Source organism: Diplotaxodon limnothrissa, linkage group LG4 (genome assembly GCF_057381915.1).
Source record: "Diplotaxodon limnothrissa isolate DT_005_m linkage group LG4, D_limnothrissa_male_GT1.1, whole genome shotgun sequence".
Taxonomy (NCBI): Eukaryota; Metazoa; Chordata; class Actinopteri; order Cichliformes; family Cichlidae; genus Diplotaxodon; species Diplotaxodon limnothrissa.
In genome coordinates, this window is record NC_140599.1 from 9,047,638 (window position 1) to 9,071,374 (window position 23,737).

The following is a 23,737-nucleotide window of genomic DNA, read 5'->3' on the forward strand; positions in this document are numbered from 1 at the left end:
ATGCAATCTGTGCGTGCACCTTGACGACCCCACTTGCTAGCTTTAGCAAGTGGGGTCAAGTCTCTTTAGTTCTTGTTCAAAACAACAACAATGATAAAAACAAACAACAAAAGACGCTATAATCAAGGATTCAAAAAGAGCCATTTTAAACTAACAGCTGACGTTACTGTGGCCATCTTTCACATACAGTCTTTGGCCTGTGACTCTTGTTATGACAGGCAACTGATAATGATTTGCAAAAATAAGGGTCACGTCCCTTTAAACAGTAAAATGATATATTAGTAATAAACCAGGCAGGTCTGACTGACAGCTGAGGCCTTTGTACTGCATTTGTTTTACTCATTACTCCAGTAAGGTTCAGGTTCACTGAACATTGCCACTAAGATTTCCTCAGTTAACGTGCCTCAGGAAGACACCAAGCCTTTTCCTCTTCACTCAGTACCATGTCCTGGAAGCCACCTAGCAACCAGGACAAACTTTGGGACGAAATGTACACAGCAGTAACAAAATCCCTGTGACTTCTCAGTGTTTCCATAAAAGCAACCATTAACCATTATTTTCCTAATTTTCCCCCCCTCCTATCTGAAGAAAATCTGATGCTGTTCAAGCTCTAAGAGTTTTCCTAAGTTGGTGTACAGCTTTCCTTCACACCTTTCTTTGACTTGTAAAGAGTTTACACACCACTGTGTGCAAAAACTCCACAAATGTCTCAGTGAATTGAATGAAAACTGAAAAACAATTGCACTTAAGCTTTATCTTTGATAGCTAGGACAGGGGGTTAAATGTGCAATCTAAAATACACAGGAGAGACATTTTTGAGATGGGAATGTGGCCAGTTATAAATAGGCCTTTGGAGAAAAGTGAAGAAAAGCACAATAAACATGCCACAAGAACGATGGATTGTCACCTCAGCATTATGATTTACAGCCTAGTGGCTTCCTGCCTCTTCCTCCCTTATTCCCTCTGCACGGGTGAACACCGTGGAGCTGCCGTGTGCCGGAGTGTTAAAATAACCTCCTTGCTCTGTGGGGGAGATTTGGACCTCAGCCTAACACTGGAGTCCTGCAGCAGGACTGTTTAGGACAGGTTTAGTCTGGAGAATACCTCTTATGACCACAAGCTCAATTAGGCTCAATTCATGTAATGCCAGGTTTACTGTAAATACAAGCCGTGAGCTGGAGGAAACTATTCAGGCCGGCCTCAGTTCGGTGATTACAGTTAGGATAAGTGGGTGATTTTCAAATGTCTCCCTATTGTATCAACACTAAACCACAATTCCCATAATCCAAAATTACTCACAAGACACAATGAATAAGAACTATAGGCTGCAGTAATCTAGACAAAGGACAAAATAAGTACAAAGCTTGTGGTGCCACAAAGGCCACACTGCTCCAAAGTCTTATCCTACGTCATGCCCTGTTCCAACCAGCTAGCTTTGTGACTCAACTTCAGTGACAGAGAACTTTTAAGATCTTGGTAATGACATGGAGAAAAAAGGTTTGACAAAGGTATATGGACTTACAGCGATAATTTATGATGTAGGAAATCTGGCAAATGTTAAGAAATTAGTAACATTTTTTTTAAAAATTAAACACTGACTCCTGATCAGATCCCACTGCTTACTTATGCAGGTTAAAAATGCAAAAGTAATTTTAACTCCATATACTCTGGCCTACAGTACCGTGCAAAAGTCTTGAACCACCAGCGTGACCTTAAGAAATTTGAGGAAACTGGGAAACTGGATAAGTGGAGGACAAAAGAAGAAGTGGCAGCTTTAATCTACAGCCGATGAACAGTATCTGAAAATCATGTCATTAAAAAATAGGAAAGAAATCCAACAAAGACCAGAAACAGGACCTGAGAGATGCAGATGAACCTTCAATGGAAGGAAGAGGAAGAAACAGCAAAAAAAGTCTGAGGCATGCATACTAACTCCCAAACTAGAATGAAAATGAGTAGCAACAAGTCTTATGGAGTGAATTTGAATTTGAAATCTTTGGTTCAAATGATCATCAATATGTACAAATGAGAGGGATCAGGCGAGGCGTTACAACAGTGAGTGTCTACAGCCATCTGTGAAACATGGTGGAGGCTCTGTCAATGTTTTTGGCTGCATTTCATTCATTTGTATTTGAGATCTTGTTTAAATTGATGGAAATATGAACACAGGAAAGTAATATCAGATTTTGATCCACTATGCAGAACCATCTGACTGCCAGCAGCTTAATTTTTCATCATTACAATAACACGGTAGAAGCATACCTGGATAGAAAAACACAGTGGAACAGCCTAGACCTCAACATTAAATGGTGTAAAGAGCTACTGAAGTAATGGATGAACAGTTAAGAAAGCTGGGCACAGTGGTGTTATAGCATTTAGATGCAATCCGCATGCAATAACCATATAAGCTTCCTTTAGAGACAGAACGGGGGGAACAGAATTTGCTTATCAAGCTTAATGACCTTAATGACCGAGGACCTTTTCATCACCTCTCCCATAAACTTGAGGAAGGAAAGGAGCAGCACTCCTGTCAGCCTGTTTCCACACCTACACTTTGGAAGCGCTCCAGTTCATAAATGAAAATATACAAGGCATCAAACAAAAACACACAGCTCTATCAGAAGCTAATAAGCTTTTATGAGATTATTACTCAAGAGAATATTTCAGCAACAGTCACAGCGGGCATTTTTAGTCAGTGACGCAGTTGTACACACACACACACACACACACACACACACACACACACACACACACAGAGCATAAAAAAGGAAGTATTCTCCAGTGAACGCCCCGCAGTCTTGAAAAGCAGTGACAGCAGGATGTTCCGTCACCAATCCATCAGCTTTGTGCTTTAATTGGTCATTTTAAGTGCAGTTTTGTTTCCTCCAGTGGGCTGCCAGGAAGCGAACCTCAAACGCGATCAAGATTTGGCTCTGCGTTAAATTTAAACACATGACCTCTGATGGTGGGAGGATCAGGTGAAAGAGAGGCCTCGACAACAGGTCTGGACATTTAAAGAAAAACTAAGAAGAAGAAGAAAAAAGAGAGCTAATAGCCAGCATGTAAACACATTCTTTTACACCCATCCCATCCCCTCGTGTATCTGTGTCCCATTTCATTCCAAAAGACGAGATGAAAAGCGTGACAGAAAAAACGAGTGACACGCAACAGAGGTTCCAAGTGAGGCTGTTGCAGTTACATGGCGTATGTTCCAGCAAACTGAACTAGTGCTACGCCCACTCCCGCCTCCTCTGGACCGCTCCCAATCCTACAACAAGAGGATAAATGGGCTGAGATACACTGGCCATTATGCGTTATTATTCATAAGAGAGGGTGTGTTATCGTTGGCACCACCTAGCAGCGGCTGTTTAGAAAGGGGAGTGAATAACTCTGGTCATTACTGATTGCACAATTACAAAATGTGGCTGCTACAAAATGTCGGGTCGGTTTTGTTCAGCCCCCCTTGGAAGTAAAACGGGTCATGGCTCGGATCAGTCAGAGCTCACACACTGCAGAGAAACTGGGAAGTGCTTCATTGTGCTGTAGCACATGCAGAACACTGTGAAGGAATGCACTGAATGTTGTTAGAATAAACATTTTTTGCGTGTGTGTTTTAAGCAAGTAAAGCCAGGATAATGTCTACAGATCAACCTGGCTGCATTAAAACCTGCAGGCAACTGCTGCTCTTTTTAAATCACCTCCAACAGGTCATTAATTGACACACAAATTATTACCAGCTAATCTTAAACTACACTGGCTAATGGTAAATTGCAACGAGCTGATGTCACGCTGCATTACCTAATGACATGCACTACACTGAGGAGGAGAGGCCAGGCTGACTTTGGGTGGCTGTTTATGTTGAGGCAGTGCATTCCCCCGTTCGCCAGGCAACCAAACGGTTTACGAGCAGTTACTCACACAAAAGCAAGGGGCGGGCTGATTGCTCAACTAATTGATCTCCACCAGAGATCACAGAGCCGTGCTCATAAAGAGGGAGGGGGAACGCCTCCCATGACATCAGCGCATGCTGCACGGCGAGACGGGACCTGCAACTCAGGGAAAAGACTTCTTCCCACACTGAGAGATGCAGTCGGCAGAGAGTTTACACACATTTTGCAACCAATAATCAGCAGCGGGGTACTCTGCTATTAGACAAAGTGGTTGGTGGTATAATGACAACCTTATTAGAACTCCGAAATATAAAATAATATACACATAAGCTTCATGGGAAACATTTGCCATGCCACCTTCTCTTTCAGTGTTGTGCAAAAAATTTGCTTCCAAAATCTTGATTATGCCTAACACCCACAGGGAAATTCCTGTTAGGTCAGAGGCCAGCTTTAGTTGCTGAAATTCCCTTTTTGTGAGCTGACAGGTGTTCGGTGTCTTTCAGCGAAGCTGATGTGAGCCAAGAGTTTAAGCACAGATTAAAAAATCATTGTTAAATTCCATGTAGTGAAAAAAAAAATCTACTTTTCATGTGTTTTATATAAATATAAGTCATTTAATCTATTCTAGATTTTGGATTGGAGCAGCTATATGTTTTTCTTATTACACAGATATGAGAGAACAACAACTTTCAAGTGTGATAGAACTGCACAAAGACTAAGACCCAATAGCTGGGATTATTTCACATAATCCCATATTTCTTTTCTCTGTCTCTCTTTTAAACACAACCCATCAATTGATATCTGCACCGAGGCCAAAAGCAAACACAGTAATGCCGCACGTTTTCACACAGACGAAGAAACATGCTCGGGCCTGGGCGAAGTGGCAAAGAGGGATGGCTTTAGACAGTCTTTCATTGTGAGGATAATTCAGTTCATTAGCACCACTCATACCTTTCATCTCTTATCTGGTCCCCGGGTACAAAGTGCAACCTTGTGTTGTCTGGCAGCTCATCGGAGGTGAAAGGTGAGCTGAGCGATGGCTCATTGTGTTTCTGTGTCTGCAGTTATGGTAGCGGAGCTGTCGCAACTCCTGCCAGCAAGGAGCAGATGTGTGGCTGCCAAATTAGCCGTGATGGCATCATTAGCCTGATAGCATCTGCCCTCATAAAAGCAGGCAGATGCTGCTAAGCTGTTCTGTTAGCCTTTGGCCTTCATATGGAGTGGACAGAGGTAATGGTTCTTGTCAGCTTTGCTTTTGCTGTCACAGACCATAAAATATGTGATGTAATGTTAGCTCTCTATGAAAGTGTAAAAGATGTGGTTGCAGTTGTTTTCAGCCAAAAATTCAAATAACCCAAGGTGGATAGCTTTGCACTGCCGTCACGAATGCCTAATAGGTAGCACCAAGCCAAGGTTTGCGATGAGCCATACTTAGTGTGTGAGGGACCCTGGTCCCTGAACTAGTCTGATAGTGCCAACAGATTCCTAGCCCCAAATCTTGACTCCTGGTCCTTATCCATATCTTGCGTTGACACTTGATGGCTGAAACCCAATCACCCTGAGCGGGTAGACCACGTGGGTTGGCAACGCGGTGGAGTCGGGGGGACAAAATGAATGTGAAAACAGTCAAGTCAAGAATCCAGCAGACACTCTGTAGCCTCAGTGTGTATTTTAATGTACATCCTGCCTGGCTAGAAATGAAACGAACCAAAAAGAAGACATTTAACTGTTATTTATGTTTCTGCCACAGCATTGTGCTTTCTCCAAGATCATGAATTTAACCTGATTTGTGGAACATCTCCGTGGGCTGGCACTGAAATGAGCTGTGATCATTCAGCCCCAAAGGCCACACAGGCAGTTTAGTAGCTGGGGACCAAAGAGGACATTGTGGCATATCTGAGTTTTGACCGTGCAGCTATTATCTGTCGCCAAAGCCGAAGACTTGAGAGGGAGAGAACGTTAACACGAGCTTGACCTCCTCCTTTATTTAATGTGGATGAACACAGAGGTGTGGATTGAACCACACATAGTGGGAATCTGTGTTTTTTTCCAACAATCTTCTCTCAGATGCTTATTTAGTAAAAGATCACGCACTAAATGTAGCGCTATTGTTTAAAAATTGGTCAAATGATTTCTTGTATTTTAAAAGCTTCACTTTGCTATGATGCGCTCATCACATTGTCAAGATAAATACCCAGTGAGAGGCTTGTAGCTCTGACAGTTTCCACAAATATGTCAAAGAACTGTTTTGTCCACCTTAAAAATTACGCCCCACGGCTGCAGTTTGGCTGCGCCCCAACTGGTCACAGAAGATCTCATTTTAAAAGGATTTGTTTTTCTTCCCAGTGCTGCCGAGGTCTTGCTCATAGGGAATTGTAGGATCATAGTGATTTTATTTACCTCACGATATAAAATGGCCTGAGATAAAATGACTGTGACTTGGAGCTCTATAAATAACAATTTGCAGCATCATCGCTGCCACAGAGACACGAGACTGAGACAAAAACTGATTTCACAAAAAAGCTAAGTTGGTGGGGTTTTTTTTTATTTCTGTTGCTTTCCCCCAAACTACCATCTACTCACTATTAAAGGAAGTGGATTTTTAAGCAATTGCAAACTTGACTTGCCACTTGGTGATTGTATGATAAACAGTGCAGTAAATCCTGTTTCTAAAATCCTGTAGTTAAGTGCATGTTGCTCTGGTTTCTTGTCCCTGGGAAAATATATGGACTGTAATTGTGAGGATAGTTTTGATCTACAGTACTGCAAAAAAAAGTCTCAAGCCATCCCTCATTTCTTTTTAGCATTTGTGTCCAACAAGCCAGACTTGCTTGTAAATTGTCTTGAACAATAGGCTTTCTGAAGGTTTTGCAAAGTTCTTCTTTGGACATTGACTGCTTTTTGACTCATTTTCAGCCCAGTCCTTCTACCGGACCATTTTCAGTGGATTTTTTTTATTTTTATTTTTGAACCAGCGTTGTGTCTACACATAACAAACAACTTAGCAAAGAACCAGTTTTGAAGTGTATCTTGTCAAAAACACACATTCTTTGTTCCCCATTTTAAATATAAAAAATATGCCAAAGACACCACAGTTTGACAGACATGAAATACTTTGGCATAAACAAAGTTATTCCCAAAGAGCTTTTAATCAAAAGCTTCTCTCAGCATGGTGTGCAGTGTGTCATTGGAAAATACATAGAATCAGTTCATCCAGTGAAGCCTCGTCAGAAATGGTGTCACTGGAAGAGTGGAAGAAGCCATTATTGAGGAAGGGAAACAGAGAAAAGGCTGAGGTGTGCTGAATTACACAAGAACTGGACTGAACATCAGCAGCAAAAGGTCTGGCGGAGTGATGAATCCACATTTAAAATGTTTGGTTCAAACTTTAAATAATATGTACAGAGGACAGAGGTGTAATAGTGAGTGTCCACAGCCTTCTGTAAAAGACGGTGGAGGATATGTTATGTTTTGGCCCTGCATTTCAGCCAGTGGTGTTAGAGATCTTGTCAAAATGTATGGAATCACGAACACAGAAAAGTACCATCAGATTTTTGATCCACCATGCAGTAACATGTAGAAAGCATTTAATTAGGGACAGCTTCATTTTTCACAGTGATAGTGATCTCAAACACACTGCTAGTGCAGAAAAAAAAACTACCTGAATAGAAAAACAGACAATGGAACAATCAGAGATGGATTGGCCTCAACATTACTGAAACAGAAAGAACAGCCAACATCCAATGAAGAGCTTTGAATATCCTTCAATAAGCCTGGAGAACTATTTCTGGAGACTACTTAAGAAAGCTGCCTAAGAGACATCAGGCTGTGTTGAAGAATAAAGGTGGTCATACCAAATATTGGCCTTCACGCTTTTTAAAACAAAACAAACAGTTTTTGCATTATATATTGTATTTCCATGTGTGTTCTGCACATCTTTCAATAACTAACTGAACCCTTTTCCAATTTTCCTAGCAAAATATAAAGAAAGCTGCTAGAAGGATGCTTGTCACTAGAAAATACAGCATGTACTCTCTATAAGGAAATGGCTCTCTGGCTCTCCTGTGATATTGAATATCTGAACGTGGAGTCTCTCCTTTTCTGTTTAATATAAATAGTATATGAGTGATAAAATGCAGCAAAATGAAGGCCCCTTTCTCATTTTTCAAACATCCTGCTACCTCCAATATGTGCCTCATTAAAACCACATCTCGAATACCAACTCCTCATGTTCCGACTCAGTTGTTTATCTCATTCATGCCATCTCCTTTTTGGCTTGATCAAAGAAAAACGAAATCTTTAAATAATTTTCTTATTCTGATGCTTTGTTTGTTTACATAACACCAAGGTGACGGGGCAGAGGTCGATGCGTAAACCCGATCCATATTCTGCGGGAGATTGAAATCTCCCCTTTGCAGATCCATTTGGTTCAGTGTTTAAATTTTTTTCTGAAATCATCAAAAGCGCTTCCGGAAACTTGTAAAAGGATTCATCATCTGGAGTCCTTGTTGTTGAAGTCCTTTGTTGTTGTCTTTGCCCTCATCAAAATCGCAGCTGCTGCAGCGTCGTGTGATCGAAACGTTCATTGTTTGGTGTCGTGAGTCTGGTGGAAGCGAGCCTGGAGGCAGCTGCGGGTGGGGGTGGGGGGGTCGTGGATCATTTTTATGCCTTTGCATCACCGAGTAAAACGTGCTTTATTAAAGAAAGTCCAGGAATTCTGTGCGACACAAGCACTGACTTTAATAACGAGTCCATTCTGGGGCCGTGGCAACTGCAACACTGTATTTATGACAAAGATTTAAGGGCTGTTCATCATCAATCATCTGCTTTTCTGCCATCCGTTTTATGCAACATGATGTGATCAACGACTCCGTGGCGTCTTTATGAGCCTTAATAGCAACGACTACTGCAAGAGAATTAAGGATAATCTCTTGGTTGCGTTATTAGAAGTGGATTTCTAGTTTTAAGCATCAGATTAGGGAACCACCTTATCTATTAAAACTACACTGCTACAGCTCTGTACAGTATTTAAAAAAAATATATATATAGCCTATATATATATATATATATATACACACACACACACACACACACACACACACACACACACACACACACACACACACACACAGGGGACGTGTTTGCCTATACAGCATTAAATAACATTAAAAGAAAAACTTTATGGTCAAAATATGACTCTGCTATACTGTATGTAAAATGTCATTGGCATAAAATTCGCTATGGAAATCCTCCAAAAAGACTACTTTTTATTATAAATATTTTATAATACAGTTTTATAGTTGAGAACAATAAGCTGTAAAGAAGGGTGTAACTGTATAGCCGAAGCCATAAAATAGTTATGCACATGTTTTTTGAAATGATAAAATGTTGGGGGAACTGTAAATGTATTTTTGAGCTCCATCTAGGAATCAAAAGTGTTGGAGAACCTCCTAAAAAAGCTTTACATATAAGTATCGCTTTTCTGTGTGTTACTACTAAATGATACTACACTACTACAGAGACATAGCTGTAGAAATGAGGGAGAAAGCTAACTTATTATAGTGTAAGTCATTTAATACAATTTAAGTGTTACTTTTCTTTTTATAATACACATAAAGTACAGAAGCACTTCATGGATATGAATGAACTCTTGCGACTTTTCTGAAATATCACCCACATATGCGCCATAGGTGTTATGCAAGCATTGTATAAGCTCTGTGCACTGGAATCAAGTACACGTGACGCATTCGCAGTAAGTGCGCGTTTGTGTCTCTGTGTGCCCAGATCAATAAACCCACTGTTGTCGTGAAAATATGGCTCTGTAATCTGCAGCCTAAGTGCTGTCTTTCCCTGAGATCACAGACCGCCATGAGACATGAACCCTGTTTGATTTGGCGCACGCCTCCCGCTCATCATACCAGCGACTGTACAGGATTACACACAGTGAGAGAATAATTGCTCCTGGATAAGCAACAATTGCGCTGGAATTCGTTCCTTCTCCACCTCTGAAGAAGCGGCACATTCTTTTCAGCCGACACACACACACACACACACACACACACACACACACACACACACACACACACACACACACACACACACACACACACACACACACACAGAAAAAATACAACCCTCACACAACCCTCTCATACATGTTGTATGGTTAGACATCTGACACCTGTTGACAGGGTTGGTAAATTCCTGCTGCCGCCATGGCGCATTTTCAAACCATCCGTAACAAAATTTCATTAGAGATCATCGTGCACAGACATTTGATTGTTTCTGAAGTGTAATCCCCCCCCTTGTAGACGGGACGAAAAACCGCCTCCACCAAGCTGTGGGATGCGTAATTTTCATCCAATATGCACACCCACCGGGAGCGCTTCCTTACTAACCCTGATAGATGGCACTTGAACATAAATAGATTGCAATAGCATAGCTCTAAGTAGGCCCTTGAAACCAAATGAAAGCAGACCCAGAAAAGACACATTGCCACTCTGGATGTCCAATCAAAGCAAGCAGCTGTTTTGCAGTAACCATTCCTTTCTGAACTCATAGAAGATGAAGCTCTGTCCTGCAGTGTGTCTCTCTGATTGCATACAGTATGCTAGACCTAATAAAATAGCTTATTTAACCAAATTAGCTAAATGTTCTTCTTTAATGAGCTGCAGTCACCCGACTGAGAACTTTTGCACCAGTTTTAGTATTAGATGGCAGCAGCATACAGTGGAATTATTGGAGTTACTGGCCGAGATTTACCTGTGGCTAGGCTTTTCACTAACTCAGTTATTTGGCAAATGTGTGACAGATTTTATTGAGAGGCATTTGGAGCCTGCTACTGTGCACATGGCTTATTATCAGCACTCAAGCTATTGTCACTGCAGGAAAACCACTACAGTGGCAGTGTGAGCAGAGTGGGGATGTGTGGATGAGATAACACAGCTCATTAGAAGAGCCTGGGGACAGCTGAGGAGATAGCACTTATTATTTTTCATGATGCTCTCGCAAACATAGAAGTTTTTTTTCCCATGTGAAGTAAATATTAAGGATCATTGACACCAAATTTTTAAAAAAGAATGAAATTAAGATGTATTTCCTGCTTTTTTTGTCAAATGTTGTTGTGTCTGAAAAGTGATTGTGTGTTTTTAAATGATGACTTAAGTGTTACAGTATGTGGAAAGATGAAAAGTGCAATACCAGCATTGGCCTTCTTGGAGAAAGACAACTAAGAGCATTCCGTTACCTATTCATGAAAAGGCCCTGTTGCATTTTCCCTCACACTTCCCTTAAGTGGAGATAACATCTGGGATAAGAAAGAGAGTAAGAGGGAAAGGGAGGAGGGAGCCTGTGTGTGTGTGTGTGTGTGTGTGTGTGTGTGTGTGTGTGTGTGTGTGTGTGAGAGAGAGAGAGAGAGAGAGAGAGAGGTTCTTCAAAGCCTGGCATAGTGCGTGTTGGATCAGTCTTGGGGAGGGAGGTGTGGGAGATAAGCCTGCGACAGCTGCCAAACACCTCTGTGTTTTACTGTGTGTGTGTGTGCGCGCGCTTCTGGGCCTCCCATTCAAAAGCAGTGTTTTTGAATCCCAGCCACCTGCCAGCTCCGGTCTCTTATGGCAGGTGTGAATCCGTTTGTACGTGATTCAGACCACTGATGAACACGGAGCATATGTGACAGTCTTATCGCCTGCATCTCCCTGTAATAACAGCAAGAAGAGCGCACTGATGGAGAGATTACCAAAATGTGAGGTACTGTGGGGGCTGCTCATAAAAATGGTACATGACTGACAGAGGCAAAAAAAATAAAAAAGTAAGAAAAAATAAATTATATATATATAACACAAAGATGATAACAGTTGAGAATTTAAATGTGTTTAATATTAAAACAAATATGAAATTATGGTATATATATATATATATATATATATATATATATATATATATATATATATATATATATATATATATATATATATATGACAAAATGGTGGTGGCTAACCAACCGGACATAGTGGTGGTAGACAAACAGAAGAAGACGGCCGTAGTGATCGATGTAGCGGTTCCGAATGACAGCAATATCAGGAAGAAGGAAAACGAGAAGCTGGAGAAATACCAAGGGCTCAGAGAAGAGCTCGAGAGGATGTGGAGGGTGAAGGTAACGGTGGTCCCCGTGGTAATCGGAGCACTAGGTGCGGTGACTCCCAAGCTAGGCGAGTGGCTCCAGCAGATCCCGGGAACAACATCGGAGATCTCTATCCAGAAGAGCGCAGTCCTGGGAACAGCTAAGATACTGCGCAGGACCCTCAAGCTCCCAGGCCTCTGGTAGAGGACCCGAGCCTGAAGGATAAACCGCCCGCAGGGGCGTGCTGGGTGTTTATATATAAAATAACTTGCAAAATTACCCTGCCACAAAAAACACTAAAGTTCCCCCAAAGCAGTGTCTTGTTTCACTTTTGCTTAAAAGGCAACGCATGCAACAAGACCTGGCAAAAATTATAGAATCAAAACACCTGAAGGACCACTTTGTAGCAAATAGAGCGAGCACAAATATGACACAAAACAAAGTTTGAAATGTGTGACGCATGAATCAAACAAGTTTAATTAAATTAGGTTAATTCATCACATATATTTTCCAAGTAGAGGAAGAATTGTGGAATCACTTTGTGTTCTGCGAGTCTGAAACAAATACCTGCACAAATCTAAATATGTTAAAACAAGCTGTTGTACCTGGCTAATTGAAAGGAAGCGTGGCCCCAGCAAGAGAGCTGTTAGTGGAAACAATGGAAAAGATTATGCAACTCCTTAAAGATGTTATTTGCACCAAAACAAGAAATTAAAAGCAAATGTGCAGAAACATGAGCCAGTGTTTGCGAAGGAACGGTAAGAAATGGGCTGAATGAAAAGGGACGTGCATACAGTAAAGCCAAAGTGAAAAACCAGCACTAACACTGAAACAGAGATTACAGCAATCATGTACTGTCTGCCGACATTATGCTGAAACTTTAGTCTGGTGACGTTTTGGTGAAACAAATAAAGACGACTGCCTTAACCTTCCATGACCCGAACTCTTTCATGGCATGCATTTTTAATTTCCCTTTGCTATTTGTGCTGATTGGGACCTGATGATACTCTACAAGGGCCTGAGATCCACATATGAGGACATTTGTTTAAAATTGCAACAGAACAGTGGCAGTACAATATCCTCGTAAGTAGATATCAGGCCCTCGTAGAGCAGAATTTTGTATTGTGGTCTAGATAACCCAAAATGTGATGTCCACATATGTGGACGCCAGGCCCTCGGAGGTTTAGAAAGAAAACAAGCACATTTGCCTTCATCCTGCTCATTTATCAAATATGGGTTGAATGTCCGGTGAAGGGCGAAGAGAAGATGATTACCTCACCAGGAAAGCCTGACAATGGGTTTCTGATCAATCTATCTATCTATCTATCTCGGGATCTCGCAAAACTTTTGCGAGATCCCGAGTTTGTTTTGCGAGATCTCTCAAAAGTCCGTCTTAATTTTTTTTTCTCCCATGTCCCCTGCGGGGCTCCGTATGTATTTAATGGACTATGCTTATAAAGTTTTGACTTGCCATTTTGATTTTTATTTGTTTTTTTATTTTTACTTTGGACAAGGAGGTAGTGTCACGGCTGCACAGCAGTCGTGTGGTGAATTGAGAAAAGGATCCAAGATGCAGGCACTGACTGGGGTGCGAGTGAAAATTTATTTGCAGAGGTGATAAAGTGACAAAACAGGAAGAGCAGAGCGGGGAGTAAACAAACCTAAACTGGGAAAACTAAAGAACAAAACTTAAACCAGACACTCACGGGAGGAGGAGCGAAATGCACAAAGAGAGATGGCAGAGAGACGCAGAATGAATACCAGGTAACAAAATAATGCAGACTGACATGGAGTTAAACAGACGACGCGACAGAGAGCACAGGAAAACACAGGGCTTAAATACACGGGGAGTAATCAGGGAATGGGCCACAGGAGGGAGACACAGCTGGGAGCAATAAGGCTAACGAGACAGGGGAGAGGTAAAACTGAACACACTGACATGAGACATGAACTTTCAGAATAAAACAGGAAACTAACAGACACAGAACCAGACCGGACACTGAACTTGACAGGCAGACTCATGAGCAGACACAATAACACCATGGACAGACAGAGGGAACACAGAGAAGTGGAAGCAGGCAGGCAAAGAACAGAAACCTAACAAATGGCAAAATCACAACAGAATACACACTCTGAATGAACAAAAGCATAAGGAACACAAAACACTGAGTCCTCAGACTCAGGACCATGACAGGTAGAGCCAGAAAGGTAAACAGTATTAGTTAATGCTAGCTCTAGCACGTTAGCTTAGTTAGGACATAAATACCTCAGTGTTATGACAATTTTCACAGAATTTAATGAAGTATTTATACAAAATCAACACTGTACACTTGTACTAGCCTATGCTTATTTTCCCCATGCTTAATTTTCTGCTCAACATTTGGAAGCAGCCTCAAGTGGCTCTTGGAGGAAACACACTTTGTGTCACTTGTGTGTTTTGAGCCAAGCTCACAGGTCAATATAGCTAGCTTGTTAATTGCTTAAACCAAGTATTACTGTCATTTCAGTGACTTGTACTTGGTTTAATAATACTTGTTCTGATACACTTCTTGTTATAGCTAATAATCTAATAGCTAATTGAATTGAACTGTGTGACCAGTGACAAAAGTGTGATAAATTAAACAGGTACAATGTTATTTTTATTCACACGAGCTATGATTTCAAAAATGAATTCTTTATTTAATGCATCAGTGCAATATGTATCTTGGGGTCGATATTAACAAGTCTCTCAGATGCGTGGGAGAGCGGAAGAGAGTTTTCCTGCCAGACATCACCAGAGTTCAGAGGTTAAATTCACAAGCAGGTGGCCCAGCAACACAGAGCTTGAACCAGGACGTTTCTTTTAGAGGCTTCATTATCTCCAATCCAGACCACAGCACACCATCTGTTTCAATAACCTCGTCTTACTCTGACGAACCCATACTGGGAGATTGAACTCTGTGATGTTTTTTAAGAAAGTGCATTTTCTCAGACTGAATTTGGCTGCCTCATAATTGCAATTTGGAAAGTCTTTAAACTTGTGTGCCGAGTTCGTCACTGTCAGATAACAAGCTCATATTTCTAAAACGTCACCTTTTCAGGAGCTAAGAAAAACAGCGTTGTTTTCTAGCTTGATGACACCGCATTTGGTTTTGCGTGTCCACGGGTTTAGAGTGTGTCAAACGACAGGGGACTGTGTAACCACTCAAAGTGAAAACATGAAAATCAGAAAAACTGAACGGTTTTCAATGGCATTACCACAAAGGGTTGTTTAAATTCAATAAACTAAGTAATGAACTTATTATGCTTAGCCCAGCTGCAAAATGTCAAGGTAGGAGTTTCTGCATTAGTGATGAAAGTCTCCCTCTCTCTTTCTCTCTCTATGCACTCAGCCTGCCACTGCAATCTGCATGCCCGCCGCTGTCGTTTTAACATGGAGCTGTACAAGCTGTCCGGCCGTAGAAGCGGTGGAGTCTGTCTCAACTGTCGCCACAACACAGCAGGACGCCACTGTCACTACTGCAAGGAGGGTTACTACAGGGACATGACCAAATCCATCTCTCACCGCAGAGCTTGCAAAGGTAACAGGATGGTATGGTGTAATTCTTGGAATATGAATGATCCTCAGTCTTTCTCTAAGACCAACCTTTGGACACATGTTGAAGGTGTCTTCCAAAAGGAAAAAAAATGCTGTGCTTGGTACAATGTATACAAGTAGAAACACAACAGTTTAAAACAGACTTGAGTAAGCGACTTTTGGCTGCTGCCTTATCACGAGGTTTGGCATAGCAGGTAGCTCCATGTGTTTGATTTGGCAGATTTTTACACCGGATACTCTTCCTCACATATCCCCAAAGGGATTTGTATCTCTGCCTGGGATGAAACTGGGGATGTTTCGCTTGTTAGGCAAATGTTTAAAACCACCACACTACAGAGCCGGCGAAACAGATTTGAGTAAGCAACATCTAAAAATCTCATATCTTGTAAGCTGCACAAAAAAAGGCTTAAAGCCAAAAATTGAGGGCTTTCAGGTGTGGTTGCTTGAAAAGAGATGTCCACTAGGTGTCACCTCAACTCACCTGTACCACTGACCTGGACCTCTTGAGCATGTTTTCGGCGTTGGTGTGCTTTGGATTATAAAAGCCCAACATTATCTGAATGTCATTATCTAAGTCAGCGGTCCCCAACCCCCGGGCCTCGGACCGGTACCGGTCCGTGAGTCGTATAGTACCGGGCCGCGAGAGTTGAGGCTCAGGTGTGAAATGTATCGTTTTCAGGGTTTTTATCAGTTTTCAGCGTTATTTTGTTATCATTTTTATCGTTAACTCGGTTTTCCTGGGTCTTTTCACGTGTGTTATGAATAAATCTTCTGTTTTTCGGTACCGGTACTAGTTTTATTTTGTTGTATTTATCCGCGACACCTTAAAGCAGCGGTCCCCAACCTTTTTTGCACCACGGACCGGTTTATGCCCGACATTATTTTCACGGACCGGCCTTTAAGGTGTCGCGGATAAATACAACAAAATAAAACTAGTACCGGTACCGAAAAACAGAAGATTTATTCATAACACACGTGAAAAGACCCAGGAAAACCGAGTTAACGATAAAAATGATAACAAAATAACGCTGAAAACCGATAAAAACCATACATTTCACACCTGAGCCTCAACTCTCGCGGCCCGGTACTATACGACTCACGGACTGGTACCGGTCCGAGGCCCGGGGGTTGGGGACCGCTGCCTTAAAGGCCGGTCCGTGAAAATAATGTCGGGCATAAACCGGTCCATGGCGCAAAAAAGGTTGGGGACCGCTGATCTAAGTTGTCTAAAAAAAACATCCATCGAGTCAGTGTTCAGTATCCCGTTGGCATAAGATGAAAGCAGCTACAAGAAGTCACCAACTGGTTTGTGAAGTCCTGTTTTGAAACGTTGAGGTGGGTGTTTCTGACGTGGTTTTTTGAAGCCAGTGTGTGTCAGATCTCACTGCGAAATTGCAAGTTGTTAGCCCGTGAGGATTCCCCAGATAACCCTCCAAAATAGACTTTTATTAGGTATGACCCAGAATCATATTGTTATTGACTATTGGTATTTCTGGCTCCAAAAAAAGTGTGAAAAAACCACCACATGCCCACACCACCAATGTCTGGGTATGCGACTATCTTTTATATACAGTCTATGTTTGGATCCAGAAATCCCAGCCCTTTAAAAGAGATGCTACCAAAAAAATAAATGAAACTTAAGTTAAGTAATACAAATTTGGCCAAGAAATACTACAAAAAAATGCCTACAAAAATCACAAAAAAAAGGAAAGATGTAGTTTTTATAGAAACTGTAACCTCCAAAACCAGGCTCTTTGTAATAGTTTATACACTCACTCTTCACCATGCTCAGGTATGACAAGAATTCGTTGAAAAGTTTCGAGTAAAGCACACACCTGTCTTGGTGTCGATGAAAGGACCCCTGCAGCTCCCCAGATATTTGAGGTTCTCAGTGAATCCCTGACAAGACAAACATAACAAAGCAAAGGTGCGAGCTGATCCACTGAGTGGAGCGGTGAAAACAGCTCGCTAATCGTCCCTCTCTTCCATTCATACTTCCAATGCACGTACGCATGTGGACGGGGAGAAAGGAAAAACAACACGCGCACACAGGTGTGAGCACATACGTCGAGCTGCAGAGGATTAATGTGCGTGGGGGACAAAAGCTGAGCTCCTTCTGTCTTGCAGCTCCTCTGGGAGTAAAGACAGGCTCAGAGGCCCTGAGCAAACAAACTGCTGTCACTCAGTCACATGCACTAGCAAAATACTCAACAGATGCACAAACAGTCCTGTGTGAGATATGTACAGTAAGAGTGCATGGACCATTGTTCTTTATTTCTGTAATCAGTCGGGCTAAAGTTTGCCTTTTGGATGGAAAGTCTGGATAACAAATAATGTAATTTTTTACTAACTTTACAGCAGTGCCTCAGCATGCTTTGTTTAAACAATATTTCACCCTGCCTCTGTGCATTTAATCTCCAACCTCTTCCCACACACTAATGACAAATGAGAAACTCTGGATAGATGCTCATAGTGTGGTCTTCAGCCACATCCACCGCTGAGCTCTGATTGGCTGGTGACAAAGTCTTGAAATGCCTATCCTCTGGTGCCCCTATCCTTGGTACACCGCTGGCTATCAAAACACCGGAACAGCAACGTGATATTTCCTACTGCATGCCACAACAGCTTCCTCTCCTAATTCACTCAGACTTCTCCAGCTCGCATGAAAGGAAAGCGAATGCACGAGAAGCCGAGCCCACAAATGCGTTTTATAGAGGCGTTTTATATCAGAGACACCCTCAAACAGAGCTTGCTGCATGAGGCGAACTGAAGCCTGATAGATCATCTGCGCACTTAGCTTAAAACATGACGAATGGTTCACTGTTTCAGTCTGCCAGCATAAACATTTTCTCAGGCTATATTTGGGGAGTTGTTCAGTTCAGGGGGTCAGAGCTAAGAGCAGGTTATTTTAACAGAGGTTCTCACTGCGCCTAATGGTGAAGCAACACCCATACATCTTTCCAAAGTCTTTACAAACAGCTGTACTGTAACCTGAACACTTGAAGCCCTTCTTCCCATCCCCTTCACGTGTGCTGCTCATTGCTCTGGAATCAAACCCAAACAGCCTACTCCTCAGGTGACAAAAACACGGTGATGTGACATCAGTTAAAAACCGCTATATTTATTGTTCAATTCAGCCAACCATCCCACTCTGCTGTTGTTGGACAGGAAATACAGCGCAGCGCCAACACAGCCAGGAGGAAGTCTGCTTTCATTCTCCGTTCCTGCGCCCGCCTGCTCCCCCTCCACCCCCCAAAATACTTCACATCTCAACAAAAAACATTCCTCCCAATAATTTGCTTGGAGGTTTAGTGGGAAAAAAAACAGGCTCTTCCTTATACTGTGCCTACTTTTCCAATAGCTACATGGAATGCCTCATGCTTTATTTCCCAGATTAACAACTTCACCCCTCATCAAGCGCAGTGTAAACGTGGCTCATGGAGAACCACAGCGCACGCCGCCCGCCCCTAACAGTTTGTTTTTTCTCGAATTACCTCCTACGGTTGGCAGCCTAGAAGTATTTAACTAGGCACGGTGAGTCCAGAGAGATGGAACTGGTACATGGTTCACTGCATCGTACCCCCCCTTCCCTCCTAAACCATTCAGTAACCATTCATGAAATTAAGTCATGTTTCCGGTATTTAACACCTGTAATGAGGGCAATAGTACTGTAGTTTTCCAGTGGTTAATATACAGTCTAGCCTATCCTTCCGCTTACACAGTTTTAGATCAAATATTGATTTGGAAACCTTAAAGAGTTTCGAGTCAAGTCTACAACTACTTAAATAAATATGATTCAGAAAAATAATATTTAGGAAATATGCTTACTTGCTTTCAGCGTTAGTGTTATTGTTAGCAGGCAGTTTAGGCACATCTATAATGATCACTCTGAATCTTTAGCTGAATTCTTTCTTTGATAGAAGTCTGAAATAATTTTACAAGATTAAGACATTCATATTAGTGGCAGACTTAAAGACCCTCATTAGCAATGAGTAACTGCACTGCTAGCCAGCTTAAGCTAATGAGGCTTACTTCACCTACAACAACAGAGGTAAGCAGCATGATTGACAAATCTGACACCACCGAGCTACAGGAGATGTAAAGATGTAAAGAACCCCAATTTCTACTTTGAACTATTAAAGATGTCATTCGTCACCTCGTGCAGCCATCTTTAAAGGTACTGATGGTAAATTCTTCTGTTTAAATACTGAAATAGCTTAAAACTCTCCAAAACTAACAACAGGCTTTAACGCAAATGGAGGAAACATCAAACTTTTTGTTGTGCTCCTCAAATCATTCCTGAACCATTTTTGCTTCGTGGCAGGGTCCACTATCCTACTGAAAGAGGCCACAGCCACCAGAAAGTACTGTTTCCATGATAGGGTGTACATGGCCTGCAACAATGCTGAAGTCTCAAAGTAACATCCACATGGATGGCAGGACCAATGCTTTCCAGCAGAATATTAAATAAAGTATTGCACTGCCTCTGCTGGCTTACCTTCTTCCCATCGTGCAGGTGTCAGGTGTTTCTACATAGCCAGTCATTTACGTGATGTAAAGAAAATGTGATTCATCAGACCAGGCTACCTTCTTCCATTGTTCAGTGCTGCAGTTCTGATGCTCATATGTCAATTGTTGGTGTGTTCAGTGGTGGGGAGGGGTCAGCGTGGGCACCCTGACCTGTCTGCAGCTATGCAGCCTCATACACAACAAACCGTGATGTATTCTGATGCCTTTCTATGAGAATCACCAATTTGAGCTACAGTTGCTCATCTGTTGGATCAGGCCACACAGGTCAGCCTTTGCTACTCTCATGCTATCAGAGAGCCTTGCCCGCCCATGACCCAGTCACTGGTTCACCACTGTTCCTTCCTTGGACCACTTTCAAAGATACTGACCTCTGCAGACCGAGAACATCCCATAAGAGCTGCAGGTTTGGAGATGATCTAACCTACTCATGTAGCAATCACAGTTTGGTCCTTGCCAAACTCTCTCAAGTTCTTACATTTGCCCAATTTTCCTCCTTCTAACACATAAACTTTGAGTACATAATGTTCGCAGGTGCCAGGATGAAGTGAAAATCAGTGTTATTCACTTCTCCTGGTCATAATGTTGTGTAAGTACCTTTAAAGCATGAGTGTACTCAAATGTGCTAAAGAGAGTTTCCTCTTACAATTAGCAACTCTGTCCTAGTGTGTGGAAGATTCATTAATCCACTTAAACACCATAATAAAATTACAATCTCTCATGAAAAAATTAGGCTTTTTCTCTTTTTTTTACACTGCAGCAAAATAAATTAGAGCCACTTTAATTTTAAAGTCATCATCCAGATACTTGCTTCTATTGCTTGCCCTGGATCTTAAGTTATATCCATAAAATTCACCAAAGCTCTCCTCCAAAGTCATATTTCAATGTCTTTTAGTTGTTGGCTTTACTCTCTGCGCCCTGAAAACGACAACATGCTTGTCTCCATCCTGCTGTTATTAGTATCTGAAGCAAAGCCACAACCTGCTCATGAACTCTTTTGTCAAAGTGACATTTAACTCCCTGTGGTCTGTTGCTCATGGGAAATTTTGTTAATTAACTCCTGCAAAAACCTGAATTATTGAATAAATAACGAAGTTGGATTGTTTGAGTCTTTGATTACAGCCTTTATCCAGACATATGAAGCAAGTCTCACAGCATTTGTTGACAAAAGACCTCTTCCAAGCCTGGATTTTAATCAGTGTTGTCATAAAGTCAATAGGATTTTGAAATGAGGTTTAATTACTTGTGGAGCAGAAACCAGAAGTTACAGTTTAGCTTTGTTCCCATACTAGCTTGAAATTTTATTTGTATGAACTGATATTTTGCAGTATATACATGCAAACATACAGTAGCAGTCAAAAGAAAACTAAGCTGGTTGAAATGTTTCGACTGAAACAAAACATCTCTCCATTGCATTGTTAATTTTTATCGTTAGCTTATGTGATGATCATTTTATTGCAGCTATGGTTTCCGTTAAACGACCATCCCTTGGATTTATGTGAAAAACACACTGGTGTTGATTTCTTGGAGGGGAAAAGAGGTAGATCCCTAAAAATGTCACCATTTGGTTTTATTTCAGCAAACTGGCAGAAGCTTTTATATGATACGAATGAGGCAGAAGAAAAACAAAGACGTTAGGCTTTCTTAAAGAAAGATTTAATAAGCATCCCCTAATGTTCATAAAGCTCCATAAATTCCAAGTAAAAAGCAACGTCTACTGGACCACTTCAAGCAAATTTCGAATGACTCTGCTGGTACACATGCAGGACTAATAGGGAGGTTGGGCTTCAACTTCAAACACTGGCTTTATAGTAAAAGTTTGGCAGTGACACACACACAGAACAAATTTCTCACATTTAACGTGCGATCCTCCCAACTAAAAGCTTAAACACACTTTGAAGTGCGTTCCACTCGTCCGTTACTGGGAAACATTATTCAGGCAGTATTTGCAAGGAGCCCTTTTGCCAAAAGGCTTTACATTGGAAACTCAATCTGAAGAGCGCACAGCCTGTCTGATCGCACCGAAGCAGAGGACTCAAAGCCGACTCGCGAGGAGCTCCCTGCCCTCACGCACAGACACATCCGCGACACGCACACGCCAAACATTTGGTGTCGTGCTGCGCGGTGAAAGTGAAACACTGTAATTAATCAAGTTATTTACCCTTCTGCGTGCCTTCCAAAGCAGACCTAATGAAGAATCTTATGGTCGTAATGGGCGGAGGGAAGCAGTGTAATTTGATTGAGGTTTTATGCTGGTGCAGGGCCCAGTTCCCCATCTGTGATGGTCTGGAAGCAAAACACAGCCTCCTCTAATGCGAATGATTTCTTACTAGGTTTTAGTGCTAAGATGACTTTTTTATTGTATAGAATATGTAGAGTCAGCAGAGGACAGGCCCGAGACATGCTGTAGTCATTTGTAAGCTGATATCTGTTTTTTACTTTTAACCGCTCGTGTTTCCTTTCTTTTTCTTTTTTAACTTGCAAGTTGTTTACTTGTGTACAGTTTAGCTTGGTGCTCTTCTTCCCTCTTTAGCATGCGATTGCCATCCAGTTGGAGCAGCAGGGAAGACGTGTAATCAGACAACAGGCCAGTGTCCCTGCAAGGACGGCGTGACGGGGATCACCTGCAACCGCTGTGCCAAGGGCTACCAGCAGAGCCGCTCTCCCATAGCCCCCTGTATCAGTAAGGGCTACTTCTACCACTTTCATTTATCAAATATTGTGTTTCTTTTTCATTTTAAATGTTGCTACAAGCACACCTTTAACCAGATCACCTCCTACACCTCTAATTGGAGGTGGTGACACCCAGGTTGCCTCACAGAGAGGACCTGAAAAGGACAGACCGTGCCTTTTTATCCATGAATCCATTGCTCTCTGTCTCTCATCCCATGTTATTTTTATCCCCTTGTTCCATCACTTTGGATAGATATTTGGCTGTTTAAGCCTGAGTCTGGATAAACAGACGATTACAGCTTGACTAATATGGCCTTGTTTGCCTTCGAGGCCGTTAACTCGCAGTAAATCCCCCGGAATGAATCCAAGGGATTGATGGCTGATATGTTTATTGGCTGTATCTACCCCTGGCAGATTCCAGGCCCTTGGCAGTAAACACCAACGTCTCACAAAAGCAAAGATGGGTCACTAGTAGCTGCTTTAGCTCGGGACATCGTAGGTGGCTGGTATGAACAGATAAGACAACAGCAACGTCCACGGTGGACGTATACACCCTAATGATTGTCCCCTGTGCTAACAGGGTTGACATTTCTGATAAAGCCCATGTGTGGAAGTGGAGCAGTGGTGTTTGTACAGTAAGAATCAGAGTGTTTGGCCAGAATTCACAGAGATAATTTCAAAGTGCAAACCAGCTGGACCAGGATCTCTTTAATTTTGCTGGGGCAGTTACAAATGTGGTGTAAAAGCTGGAAGAGACTCAGCTAGTAGAGTAGAATGGATTTGGTTTCTTGTAACTTTTTCAGATAATGTCTTTTGGTTTTAATAGTATGATATTAAATTTTTGTGTATATCTAAATCGCTGCCAGCTCCGAGTTTAACGAGACCAGCGGCCTTGGCTCACTGTACCTACAACATACCAGAGTCAGGAGGGAGCAGGACATTAATAGGAAA

The 23,737-nt window shown here is 41.9% G+C and overlaps 1 protein-coding gene across 1 annotated transcript in view; it reads left to right on the plus strand.

Moving 5' to 3' along the window:
* Positions 1-23,737, plus strand: part of ntn1b (netrin 1b) — a 46,252-nt gene that overhangs the window by 13,112 nt on the left and 9,403 nt on the right. The window contains exons 2-3 of the mRNA XM_085352077.1: positions 15,381-15,569; positions 22,647-22,796. Coding sequence (XP_085208203.1) covers positions 15,381-15,569; positions 22,647-22,796 — 339 coding nt within the window. The remainder of the gene's footprint in view (positions 1-15,380; positions 15,570-22,646; positions 22,797-23,737) is intronic.